This window comes from Chanos chanos, chromosome 10, assembly GCF_902362185.1.
Source record: "Chanos chanos chromosome 10, fChaCha1.1, whole genome shotgun sequence".
In the NCBI taxonomy this organism is placed as follows: domain Eukaryota; kingdom Metazoa; phylum Chordata; class Actinopteri; order Gonorynchiformes; family Chanidae; genus Chanos; species Chanos chanos.
Window position 1 is genome coordinate 39369603 of NC_044504.1, and position 12925 is coordinate 39382527.

Here is a 12925-nt window from a genome sequence, read left to right on the forward strand (position 1 = left end):
ACAGACCTACGAAGGTTCTTTATCTGTCTCTCTGTATGTCGTTCATATCTTGACTGAGAAAAGCTCCTGAATTTCATTTTTATGATGCCGAGGACAAATTGATACCCCTCTCTCTCTCTCTCCCTCCTGTTCCCCTCCTCCATGTACAGCCACAGTCAGATAAGCATGAGCTGCCGGACACTCTCCCTCCTCCCTGTGAGGAGACGCACAAGATTCTCAAGCACCGCCCCAGTCCATGGCTCTGCCTTTCAGAAGGAGAGCAGATTACTAATGCTGAGTAAGTGCAGATCAGCAGCCAAATGACAGGGTTATTTAAGACAACAGCTGTCTGGGATTGATACGAATGAGCAGCGTTAGGGAAACACAGTGCCAGAGCAGTGACTGTTCTTTAATCCTGGGTTTTAGACATGCTGTTCCCAAGAGGCCAGGGAGAATATCAGTGGATCCAAATAAACGGACATAGAATTTTGTTTACTGCATGATACAATCTACAGCAGAAGAACAACAGAGTTCAAACAAGTCCTTGGGCAAATCTTACTGAGATGAAGAATGTGGGTCAAAGAGACACAAATCTACTTTAGAGTTATGGAAATATTCACTCATGCGCAAGTCCTCATAGAGTCAGTGATAAATTGGCTGACAGTGAACGAGAATGATTCAGATGAGGTATCTTCTGTTTACAGTGCTGATACTTCTTTGTCAGATTTCGGATATAGATTTTTACTCCTGCTCTATCTCCTCACCACATATGATAAATCATTGAGGGCTAATGAGAGAGCCCGTGCGCCGCGGCTGAGAGAGCGAGAGACAGAGTGATAGATACAACAAATGTTATCAGCGCAGGAAAACCACCCGAATGGCGGGAACGGGGTGCTATAAGGCAATAAGGCAGGAAAATCCCTCCTCAGTGACATATCGCGCCGCAAGTGAAAAACAGGACGGTTTGAGACAGACGCTCTTATCCAACGTGATTTCTAAGAGACACACACAATGACTCCAATCTCAGTGATAAAGTTTTCAGTATCTTGTCATCGTTATCGCTTATGCAGTTTCCCGAGTACATGCCTAAGTGTACTTAAAGTTAGTATTAACACTGCTGAGCACACAGCTTGGTTTATCGCAATATTTATTTAACTGCTTTTGGCGTTGACACTGTAGTCTTCAATTTAAAAAAAGTGTAAACTCTCACACCAAAATTAAAGTTCTGAGGCAAGAATAAGCATTACTGATATTTGCCTCCAAACACTTAATTAGTAATCATGCATCGATGACAAGACAAGATGACATTTATGATGTGTCACGAAACAGCTTAGAGGTTTGTTAGGACGGTTATGCTACACCTGAACTATAGTAAAACCCGGTGTGAGGTGCACATGTCGCCTGATTGCTGTAGCCTTCACTGCATATTCCTTCAAACCGTAACTTCACAAAAAGATGCAACATTTACAGAAACACTCTCCTAGACTAAGGGGTCTTCAGCAAGAAGCCTTACCTCACTGCATCCAGACGTCTCACCTTGTTGCAAAGTTTCCGCACCAAGACAAGTTATGATAGAATTCTCTATAGAACGCCTGCGAGGGCTTGTCAAAGTTCCTCAGTCTGCAGTACAAATTAGGCAGTTAAATTTCAAAGCCACTGAATTCCAGTCTCTCGCTGGTCTATCCAAAACAGTCCTTGCAAATGGTCCGTTCACGCTCCTTTGTTTGAAATGGACTGCAAGCGAGTAAAACAGCCTACAGATTAAATCCAGATGATTGTGATATAGTCCACTGTGTCACAAGAGTAACCACTATTTGCGTTATATTGACACTGTCGCGTCCAAATTGGGGGGAGGGAAAGCCACCCCTAAATCGGAGTCCAAGCTGTGTGTCTTTACACCGAGTCGCTTTACAGCGCCGCCTGTCGAATCGAGCCGACATTGCAGCGCCTCCTCTCCTTCCTACTCTCCAATGTTCACAGCGCGGCCGGAGCCTCTCGTCTTCCCGGCTCCATTTCAACTGGATTTTTAACACTCCTAACCACTCCAGATCAGGACAAGATCACATCCAAGGTAAAGAAGAAGCTTTAATGCTTTAAGAGAGTCCGGGGTAGGGAGAAAAACATCGTCCTTTCTTAGTGTTTTCAGGGCTGTCGCTGAAGAGGGAGCTCGAAACTGACTTCACGCATCAGTTGGTACACCATGCTGATACTGGAGTGCCTCCTACCATAACAAACCTCTTCGCTCTACAAAGGATTTTTGTTGATCGCATCTGAAATATTAGCCTTTCTCGGAACGTATCTAACGAGTTGATTTTTGCACGCTATCCGTTCGCAGAATCGCATTCCCCTCTGAAGTGAGAGGAACATTAAATGTTTTATTTAGCTTGCCTGTGAGCCCCCCTTGCTGCGAATAGGTGCAATTATGCTTTCCTTGCAGCTCTCGAATCTCGTTCTCGCCACCAATATTTGTGCGCTGGTGGCGATGTAAAAAAAAAAGCCGACTGATTTGTCATTTCTCACAATAGCACAGCTGTGGCCAACTACTCGCAGCTTTTCAGGAGATAGGAAAACTCACCTTTCTATACGCTGAGACGATTTGAATGTGTGCTTTCGTTGCTAGCTAGCTGTTGTATCATTAAGCAGATAACTGCTACTGTCAAGGATACAAGTGAACGGTTTACATTGTTATTTTCTCGCTGGGAATTCTGTTTCCACTCGCTATTTTTAAAGACTGTTACGTCTTTGCCATCTAATGGATTAAGTTGGTATACTTATCTAACTAGCAGTCGGTAAGGGTGTAAGCAGCGTTTCATCAACGTTTGCAAACGTGGGCATTTGTCCTTCAGAATGACAACAATTTGTTGGAGTAACTGAATAATTTATTAAACGCATTCTGATCCATAGAGTTGTTCTGCACGGGCTCTACAGAACTGGGGATTTGAAAATTTCACGTTCAGTCTGACAAAACACATGTTAACTCGCAGTGCGGGTAGCCTGAATCAAGTTTCCATTCGACAGACAACACGGTCTGCCAATTAAGTTGCCCTGCCACTTAGAATACAATAGCTTACGACTTGTCACACTTATGAGGAATTTGACATTCTTGAGAGGAGGAGTTTCCTTTGAGCATGGGCTACATGATATTCTTAATAGTCTCATGGTTATAGTTAAATAAGATGCACCGGGAGTACTGGGCACGTAGGAAGTCGTCCAGCCATTAAGGAGCACCTGGGTATTTTCTTATTGACTTATTGCCGAGAGACACAGCCTGTAGTGAGAACGTCATATTGTTCTTGACCAAGGTGGAAAATGTCCAGTGAAAGACAGCGGTCAGACGATGAGAGTCCGAGCACCAGCAGTGGTAGTTCTGATGCAGATCAGAGAGACCCTCCAGTGCCAGAGCCCGAGGAGCAAGAGGAGAGAAAGCAACCCACGCCTCCACAACAGCAAAAGAAAACAACCAAACTGTCCAGCAAAACAACCGCAAAATTATCTACTAGTGCTAAAAGGTAAACCTCTTTCTTTAAATACCTAAACTGTTAATTGCTTTTCAGACAGCTGTATGTAAACACATTATCCAACGCACTGTCCTGGTAGAGCAACTTTTAAACAGCTGTGAGTGACTGTCTTTTTCATTTGTTCTACTGGTTCTTATTTGTGACTGGAAAGAAGCACAGTTTATAGGGTTTTTTTTTCTGATCAGCTGTGTTAGAGAATAAAAGTTATTTTCACTTTTCACTGTCAGATTAAAGTGAGCAGTTAATCACTTGGTAGTGTGTGTGTGAAAGATGAAACCTAAATGTAAAACTTGCTTAAGCATGAATGTATGTGGAATACAGGTTGTTAGAGTTCTTCAGTCATACAGCAGATTTTCCCCAGTTCACATCAAGAGGCTTGTTACTGGAGTGGAACTTTTCTTAGTGATGTCAACACTAAGTGTTTGAGAGCAGAATGAGAAGGAGACAGAGTGAATGTCTGCCCTCCTGATGAGGCGAGGTTTTCATCCCGAGCGTTTACATTTAACATATCGGCGGAACTCGAAGACTTAGCTGTCAGACAGCACCGCATCTGACTTTGAGAAATAAGACATAAACCAGTCTGCATCCACAGTGAAGAAAGTGTCCTTTCTGAGTTTGTATGAGTGGGTAGCAGAAATGCTTAAAAACACTGATTGTGAGGAAAATGTCAAAATCCACCCCCTGTTCCCCTCCATGCTGTCGATAATGCTTTAGTAACAGTCCCCGAGCTCTGCTTTAAAGTCCAAGTCAAATCGGTCTGTGCACCCCCCCCCCCTCTGCCTCATTTGCATAGAAGCTTTAAAAGAAAATCTTTTGTGTTTAAAGTGAGTGGAACCCACAGATCAGGGGCAGAGACGACACCCTCGGGGGACTGGCTTTGTCTGGAGGTCAAGATTGGCATTGTGGGATAGAGGGAAAGGGGACAAGGAAGGCAGGAAAGTTTTCCTGTTCTGGGATTCGGGTTATGCCTCGGAGAACAAAGAGGGAGCAGCCATGTTAGCTGTAGTGAAGAAAGCCACGGGTGTATTTGAGGCTGTGCTGGTAGAGGGCAGTGTTATTCCCCTGTTTCCTGCCTGCCTGCATGTCTCACCGCTCTCTCTCCCATTTCTCCCCCAGAATCCAGAAGGAACTGGCAGAAATCACTCTGGACCCCCCACCCAACTGCAGGTGAGCCTCCGTGCGGTGTGATTCTTTATCTTTCTGTGGCCTTGTCTGATATTTAAAAGTTAGAGGAGCGTGGATGTTGAATGTCTCGTGGTGCAGTTCTCCAGATCAGCTTTAAACGCTCTGACATTTCGCTCCCTCTGCTTGGGTTTCGTACTCGGCTTCAAAGCCCGGAGTAAGTGGAATGTCAGTGTTTTTCAAGCCGCAATATTACTGGTGTTGCGGTGGCCTGTGTAGTGTCATGTTTTTAATCATCTAACAGATGCTGCTCTCAAGCACGTGGCTTTGATTTTTCAGCTTCATTCAGAACTCGTGGCAAGAATCCTGTCTGTTTTAATGAGTTCGCTTAAAGATGCCAAGCAAATGTATAGATTTCAGAAAGGCTTGTCCTTCTAATCTGCACAGATATGAGTGCTGAAGTCCTTTCTGCAGGTCTCTCCACAGTGAACATTTCTGCAGGTCTGTCTCATATATGCTGTTGTCTAGAATAATTAGACACTATGGAGATTTTTATATCATTTTGTTGATTTCTCAGATGAAAGTATTTTAATATTAAGAGGTTTTGTAGTCTCGTGGATGAAAATATACTTTTTTTTGTTCCATCTGTTAAATATTTAAGTAAATGTGCTCATATTTTCCAAACCCTTTTAATGTTTTGATTCACTGTTTTCCTCTTTGTAATATCTTTTGACATTTGAAAGTTGATGCATTGGAGAGTGTTTTCTCCTCTGCTGAAGTGCTCCTGCTCACAGTCTGATACTTTTACATTGCTGATACTTTTACATTGCTTTGCCTTCATGTCTGTATGGTCCATTAGAGTGTATACAGTATGAGGACAGTTTGTCTGTCTGTATGGTCCATTAGAGTGTATACAGTATGAGGACAGTCTGTCTGTATGGTCCATTAGAGTGTATGCAGTATGAGGACAGTCTGTCTGTCTGTATGGTCCATTAGAGTGTATGCAGTATGACAGCCTGTCTGTCTGTATGGTCCATTAGAGTGTATGCAGTATGAGGACAGTCTGTCTGTCTGTATGGTCCATTAGAGTGTATACAGTATGAGGACTGTCTGTCTGTATGGTCCATTAGAGTGTATACAGTATGAGGACTGTCTGTCTGTCTGTATGGTCCATTAGAGTGTATGCAGTATGAGGACAGTCTGTCTGTCTGTATGGTCCATTAGAGTGTATACAGTATGAGGACAGTCTGTCTGTATGGTCCATTAGAGTGTATGCAGTATGAGGACAGCCTGTCTGTCTGTATGGTCCATTAGAGTGTATGCAGTATGAGGACAGTCTGTCTGTCTGTATGGTCCATTAGAGTGTATACAGTATGAGGGCAATCTGTCTGTCTGTATGGTCCATTAGAGTGTATGCAGTATGAGGACAGTCTGTCTGTATGGTCCATTAGAGTGTATGCAGTTTGAGGACTGCCTGTCTGTCTGTATGGTCCATTAGAGTGTATGCAGTATGAGGACTGTCTGTCTGTATGGTCCATTAGAGTGTATGCAGTATGAGGACAGCCTGTCTGTCTGTATGGTCCATTAGAGTGTATGCAGTATGAGGACAGCCTGTCTGTCTGTATGGTCTATTGGAGTGTATGCAGTATGAGGACAGTCTGTCTGTCTGTATGGTCCATTAGAGTGTATGCAGTATGAGGACAGTCTGTCTGTCTGTCTGTATGGTCCATTAGAGTGTATGCAGTATGAGGACAGTCTGTCTGTCTGTATGGTGCATTAGAGTGTATGCAGTATGAGGACAGCCTGTCTGTCTGTATGGTCCATTAGAGTGTATGCAGTATGAGGACAGTCTGTCTGTATGGTCCATTAGAGTGTATGCAGTATGAGGACTGTCTGTCTGTCTGTATGGTCCATTAGAGTGTATGCAGTATGAGGACAGCCTGTCTGTCTGTATGGTGCATTAGAGTGTATGCAGTATGAGGACAGCCTGTCTGTCTGTATGGTGCATTAGAGTGTATGCAGTATGAGGACAGTCTGTCTGTATGGTCCATTAGAGTGTATGCAGTATGAGGACAGTCTGTCTGTCTGTATGGTGCATTAGAGTGTATGCAGTATGAGGACAGTCTGTCTGTCTGTATGGTCCATTAGAGTGTATGCAGTATGAGGACAGTCTGTCTGTCTGTATGGTGCATTAGAGTGTATGCAGTATGAGGACAGTCTGTCTGTCTGTATGGTCCATTAGAGTGTATGCAGTATGAGGACAGTCTGTCTGTCTGTATGGTCCATTAGAGTGTATGCAGTATGAGGACAGCCTGTCTGTCTGTATGGTGCATTAGAGTGTATGCAGTATGCGGACAGTCTGTCTGTCTGTATGGTCCATTAGAGTGTATGCAGTATGAGGACTGCCTGTCTGTCTGTATGGTGCATTAGAGTGTATGCAGTATGAGGACAGTCTGTCTGTATGGTCCATTAGAGTGTATGCAGTATGAGGACTGCCTGTCTGTCTGTATGGTGCATTAGAGTGTATGCAGTATGAGGACAGTCTGTCTGTATGGTCCATTAGAGTGTATGCAGTATGAGGACTGCCTGTCTGTCTGTATGGTCCATTAGAGTGTATGCAGTATGAGGACTGCCTGTCTGTCTGTATGGTGCATTAGAGTGTATGCAGTATGAGGACAGTCTGTCTGTATGGTCCATTAGAGTGTATGCAGTATGAGGACAGCCTGTCTGTCTGTATGGTGCATTAGAGTGTATGCAGTATGAGGACAGCCTGTCTGTCTGTATGGTGCATTAGAGTGTATGCAGTATGAGGACAGTCTGTCTGTCTGTATGGTCCATTAGAGTGTATGCATTATGAGGACAGCCTGTCTGTCTGTATGGTGCATTAGAGTGTATGCAGTATGAGGACAGCCTGTCTGTCTGTATGGTGCATTAGAGTGTATGCAGTATGAGGACAGCCTGTCTGTCTGTATGGTGCATTAGAGTGTATGCAGTATGAGGACAGTCTGTCTGTCTGTATAGTCCATTAGAGTGTATGCAGTATGAGGACAGTCTGTCTGTATGGTCCATTAGAGTGTATGCAGTATGAGGACAGTCTGTCTGTATGGTCCATTAGAGTGTATGCAGTGTAAGGACAGTCTGTTCGAGCTTCAGCAAATCAGAGAGCTGGTTAGAAATGCATCTAGACCAGTGTGCAGGGCCCACAGCTGACAGCACATGTGCACACACACACACACCAGACTTGAATGCACGCCCAGCTGAAGAGCGGACTACTGTTGAGATGTGATTTAATGTAAATGGGCATGAAGGTATCAGCATGAATTAAAGGGCTGAGTCTCTAAAGAGAAGTGATGTAGCATCGAGTGTGTGAACAGAGGGATCCATACGCACGTTCTGTCCACACATGTTTAGCAGTGATCGCTGACAACGCTGAGATTTGGTGGTGGTCTGTTACCTGCATCCATTCTCCACAGACTGAGAGAATTGTCCTACAACACTGATCAGTTGTGTCAACTGCTCCTGAATTCCTTTTTCAGAGAGAGCATTTCCCTGAAGCATTGTTTACCTGCAAGCGGGGATATGAATTTGATTTGATAGCAATGCATCATATCGTATTTGTTGTGGATAAATCCCCCTGGACACTGGTTTGTGTTGGTTGTCTGGCTCTTGGTGTGTTGTGTGTGTGAAGTCTTGGTAAGTTTAGTGCTTGGTGATTGCTTTGTGCTTGTTCTTGTCACACAGTGGTTCCTCTGTTGAGACTGATACATTCTCTGTCACCTGGGGCTCAACACTGCTGCCTTGAGCCTGTGAGTAGACAGGGCTGTGTAAAGGTGACTTAATGTGTCTGTGGTGAGTAGACAGGGTTGTGTAAAGGTGACTTAATGTGTCTGTGGTGAGTAGACAGGGTTGTGTAAAGGTGACTTAATGTGTCTGTGGTGAGTAGACAGGGTTGTGTAAAGGTGACTTACTGTGTCTGTGGTGAGTAGACAGGGCTGTGTAAAGGTGACTTAATGTGTCTGTGGTGAGTAGACAGGGTTGTGTAAAGGTGACTTAATGTGTCTGTGGTGAGTAGACAGGGCTGTGTAAAAGTGATTTAATGTGTCTGTGGTGAGTAAACAGGGCTGTGTAAAGGTGATTTAATGTGTCTGTGGTGAGTAGACAGGGCTGTGTAAAGGTGATTTAATGTGTCTGTGGTGAGTAAACAGGGCTGTGTAAAGGTGATTTAATGTGTCTGTGGTGAGTAAACAGGGCTGTGTAAAGGTGATTTAATGTGTCTGTGGTGCATCAGTAAAGTCTCTTGGCAGAAGAATTCCATGAATCTTAATTTTTATTTTCATTTCTTTAGTTTCAATGCAAAATTCTATGTGGACTTCCAGTGTGAAATCTCAGACTGTCTAGTAATCTTGTTGGTCTGATTTAAAGCCAAATTCGTTTGTGGAAGGTTGTTTTAAGAGTCATCTCAGTAGGGTTTTTAAATATTCTGTTAAAATTCTCGAGTGGAAGTTGTCTGTGTAGACGTGGGCATTCCTTTTTAAAAACCACCAGTAAACAGTGTGTCTTGTCCATGCTGATGAAGCTTGTTTCTCTCAGAGCGTTCTGTTCCGGTGATCTTTATGGTACTGGGTTGAAATACAGACTTTTCCAGAAAAAAGGACTAGTAGTGATTAAACACTGAAGCTGCTGGACTAGTAGTGATTAAAAGGCGCTTTCGCACCGGAGGAACTTTTCATAGTTCTTAGAACTGTTGGAGAAAGTACCCCCTTTTTGGCGTGTTCGCACCGCAGGAACTTAGAACTATTTTAGTTCTAAGAACGCCGTTTTGAGGGGCTTTTTTAGCCCCTACTCCAGGGTAGGTACTTTTGCAGCACAATAGGAACCTTGTGACGTAGGTGTACAGCCATTGGTCCAGACGCAGGTATACGATGATTGCAACTGCCATTTTTAAAGATCCGTGCAAAATATAAAGTATTAGAACGTATTTCATTTAGCTTTTGATATTCATGTCTCAAAATGTCTGGAATTGTAGGAGGGGGCACATAGTTTTTATGTTTTATTTTACCGGTATTTTATATCCCCCAACAATGACCATTTTGCAACGTCCAATGTATATTTGTACATTGAAGAGGTAGCGTACACTCCGCTTCGGTAGGTGCTTGTGTGTCCGCTTGTGTGGCTGTGATCCGCATTTTAACCTAAAATAAGAATGTGTTTATCCAGCTTACGATTTTAGGGCTGCGGCGGGTAAAAAGGGGAAAAAAAAACACGATGCCGCGAGCAAGGGTCAGGCACAAGCGCTATGCTAGCACCCGAAAAGTACTATGCCCATCAAGTCATTCACTGCTACTGCGGTGGTAAATGCATAAATGCATTGGGAAATTATTTTCTCCATTGGACTGGGTCTATCGCCATACAGTTTTATTTTCGTTAATGAGAAGGCAGTTATAGGTTATCTGATGTGCAATCAATATTTCTGTCATTCAAATTCAATAAAACTCATTGCGTATACTGTGGTCTAGTTTGTCGATTTCTTTTGCCGCAGTAATGGTTCTTTTTTTCCTTTTGGAGGTATTTAAAAGGTCTTAAAAGTCATTAAATTTGTACTTCAAAATGTGCAGCTATCCTGGTTAGTCGTAAACAACAGCTCGTAGCTGCTATACCGTCGGTCGGCTCACGTCACTTCAGCGTTCCTACTGGCGGTGCGAAAGCAAACAGAAAAAAGGCCCTAGAACGAATGTAGTTCTAGGGGAAGCTCCACAGGGGGTAGTTCCTATCGAATTAGACCCTAGAACTGTTCGGTGCGAAAGCGCCTAAACACTGAAGCTGCTGTCAGGTCTCCTAAAAACGGGGTCTTTTTTTGCCGTGGAAACCCATCATGCTTTTTCTAGGACCTCTGTATGTCTGTCAGAAAAGGTGTATTAAAATAGAAAAGGTGTATTAAAATAGAAAAGGTGCATTAAAACAGAAAAGGTGCATTGAAATAGAAAAGGTGCACTGAAATAGAAAAGGTGCACTGAAATAGAAAAGGTGCACTGAAATAGAAAAGGTGCACTGAAATAGAAAAGGTGTATTGAAATAGGAAAGGTGTATTAAAATAGAAAAGGTGTATTGAAATAGGAAAGGTGTTTTAAAGCAGAAAAGGTGTATTGAAATAGAAAAGGTGCATTGAAATAGAAAAGGTGTATAGAAATAGAAAAGGTGTATTGAAATAGAATAGGTGTGTTAGAATAGAATAGGTGTGTTTGATAGAGATCTGTAGTCACTGTGGGATCTGTTTAATGACTCTAACTTTATGCCTGCTCATCTCATCACAGAAATGCTTGGTATTTGAAATTTGAGAGGAAGAACATATGACTACACAGGGCTTAGCAGATCTGCTAATCAGTGCTGCTTTATGGGAAGTGTTAGAGTGGGTGTGATGGCCCTAGTCTGTAGTCCTCTCATTGTGGCTGTTTATTCTCTCAGTTCATACTGGATATGATCCTTGACTACACTGGCATTAATGATAAACCATATGGAAACACTCGATATGAATGTGTCATATTGAGTAGATGCTGTGTACAGTGTGTGGTACAGTGTGTGGTGTTGAGTAGAGGTGATCACAGTGTGTGGTGTTGAGTAGAGGAGTGTACAGTGTGTGGTGTTGAGTAGAGGTGATCACAGTGTGTGGTGTTGAGTAGAGGAGTGTACAGTGTGTGGTGTTGAGTAGAGATGATCACAGTGTGTGGTACAGTGTGTGGTGTTGAGTAGAGGTGTGTACAGTGTGTGGTGCTGAGTAGAGGAGCGTGGTGTTGTAGTGGTGTGTACAGTGTGTGATGTTGAGTAGAGGTGTGTACAGTGTGTGGTGTTGAGTAGAGGTGATCACAGTGTGTGGTGTTGAGTAGAGGTGATCACAGTGTGTGGTGTTGAGTAGAGGAGTGTGGTGTTGAGTAGAGGTGTGTGAGTGTGTGGTGTTGAGTAGAGGTGTGTACAGTGTTTGTCCTGATGTACAGTGATTTGTCATTGATGCCTTTCTGTCAGAGGAATTCCCACCACAGAGTAAGTGATATTCCTGTTTATTCTATTTGGATTTTAAATGTTTTATTTGATTATAAATGTTTTATTTGGATTTTAAATGTTTTCTCCCCTGTGCTGTAAATTTCACACACTATGTTTTGAGAAATAGCAGCTTGGAGTAAGGTGCAGGACATTACTGAGAATACAGCAAATGACTTACAACAATGCTTTCATCATTATCTCTGTATCTTAGGGTTTCTGTTTGTTTCTTATCTGATTTTATAAACATAATACAGACAAAACAAGTTGGCTGTGATTTTGATAACTTATAACTGCTAGAACAGAGCCAAATTTTAGGACATGTCAGTTGAAAGAGGAAAGGCATTCGTTCCTGACAGTCTAGGTTATCCTTTTACTCTGTGTACCTGCACTGACGGCCAGGGGTAAGAGGGCATCCAGCGACGCTGTCACTGAACAGTGTGTTCACAGTGACACACTCTGGGTAAATATTTAAACGGACGGCCATGGCATGCCAGTGAGCTTTGATACATACTCATGAATGAGAGAGAAAGGAATCACACTGACCATCATTCCTTTACTTTAACCACACACTGACCGTCATTCCTTTACATTAAGCACACGCTGACCATCACTCCTTTACATTAACCACACGCTGACCATCACTCCTTTACTTTAACCGCACACTGACCGTCACTCCTTTACTTTAACCGCACACTGACCATCACTCCTTTACTTTAACCACACACTGACCGTCATTCCTTTACTTTAACCACACACTGACCGTCATTCCTTTACTTTAACCACACGCTGACCATCACTCCTTTACATTAACCACACGCTGACCATCACTCCTTTACTTTAACCGCACACTGACCGTCACTCCTTTACTTTAACCACACACTGACCGTCATTCCTTTACTTTAACCACACACTGACCGTCACTCCTTTACTTTAACCACACACTGACCGTCACTCCTTTACTTTAACCACACGCTGACCATCACTCCTTTACTTTAACCACACGCTGACCGTCATTCCTTTACTTTAACCACACGCTAACCGTCACTCCTTTACTTTAACCACACGCTGACCATCATTCCTCACGTTACACGCACGTGTGCCCACTCGGAGCCCAGGGATCAGGTGACAAAGACAGACCTGTCTGACAGTTGGGTAAACAGCTGGCTGTCATCTTTCTGTGAAAGTGGTTTGGTACTGATGACACATACGTTTAGTGTCTTAATCTGACCTGTCTGATGCTTTAATTCATGAATTAATGAAGACATACATCT

The 12925-nt window shown here is 43.2% G+C and overlaps 1 protein-coding gene across 1 annotated transcript in view; it reads left to right on the forward strand.

Annotated features, from left to right (window-relative positions):
• The first annotated feature begins 1966 nt into the window (after positions 1 to 1966).
• The window catches only part of ube2e3 (ubiquitin-conjugating enzyme E2E 3 (UBC4/5 homolog, yeast)), a 43855-nt gene continuing 32896 nt past the window's right edge, over positions 1967 to 12925 (forward strand). Inside the window, exons 1-3 of the mRNA XM_030786366.1 lie at positions 1967 to 2050; positions 3282 to 3488; positions 4614 to 4664. Of these exons, the coding sequence (XP_030642226.1) occupies positions 3289 to 3488; positions 4614 to 4664 (251 nt within the window). The 5' untranslated portion in view covers positions 1967 to 2050; positions 3282 to 3288. The remainder of the gene's footprint in view (positions 2051 to 3281; positions 3489 to 4613; positions 4665 to 12925) is intronic.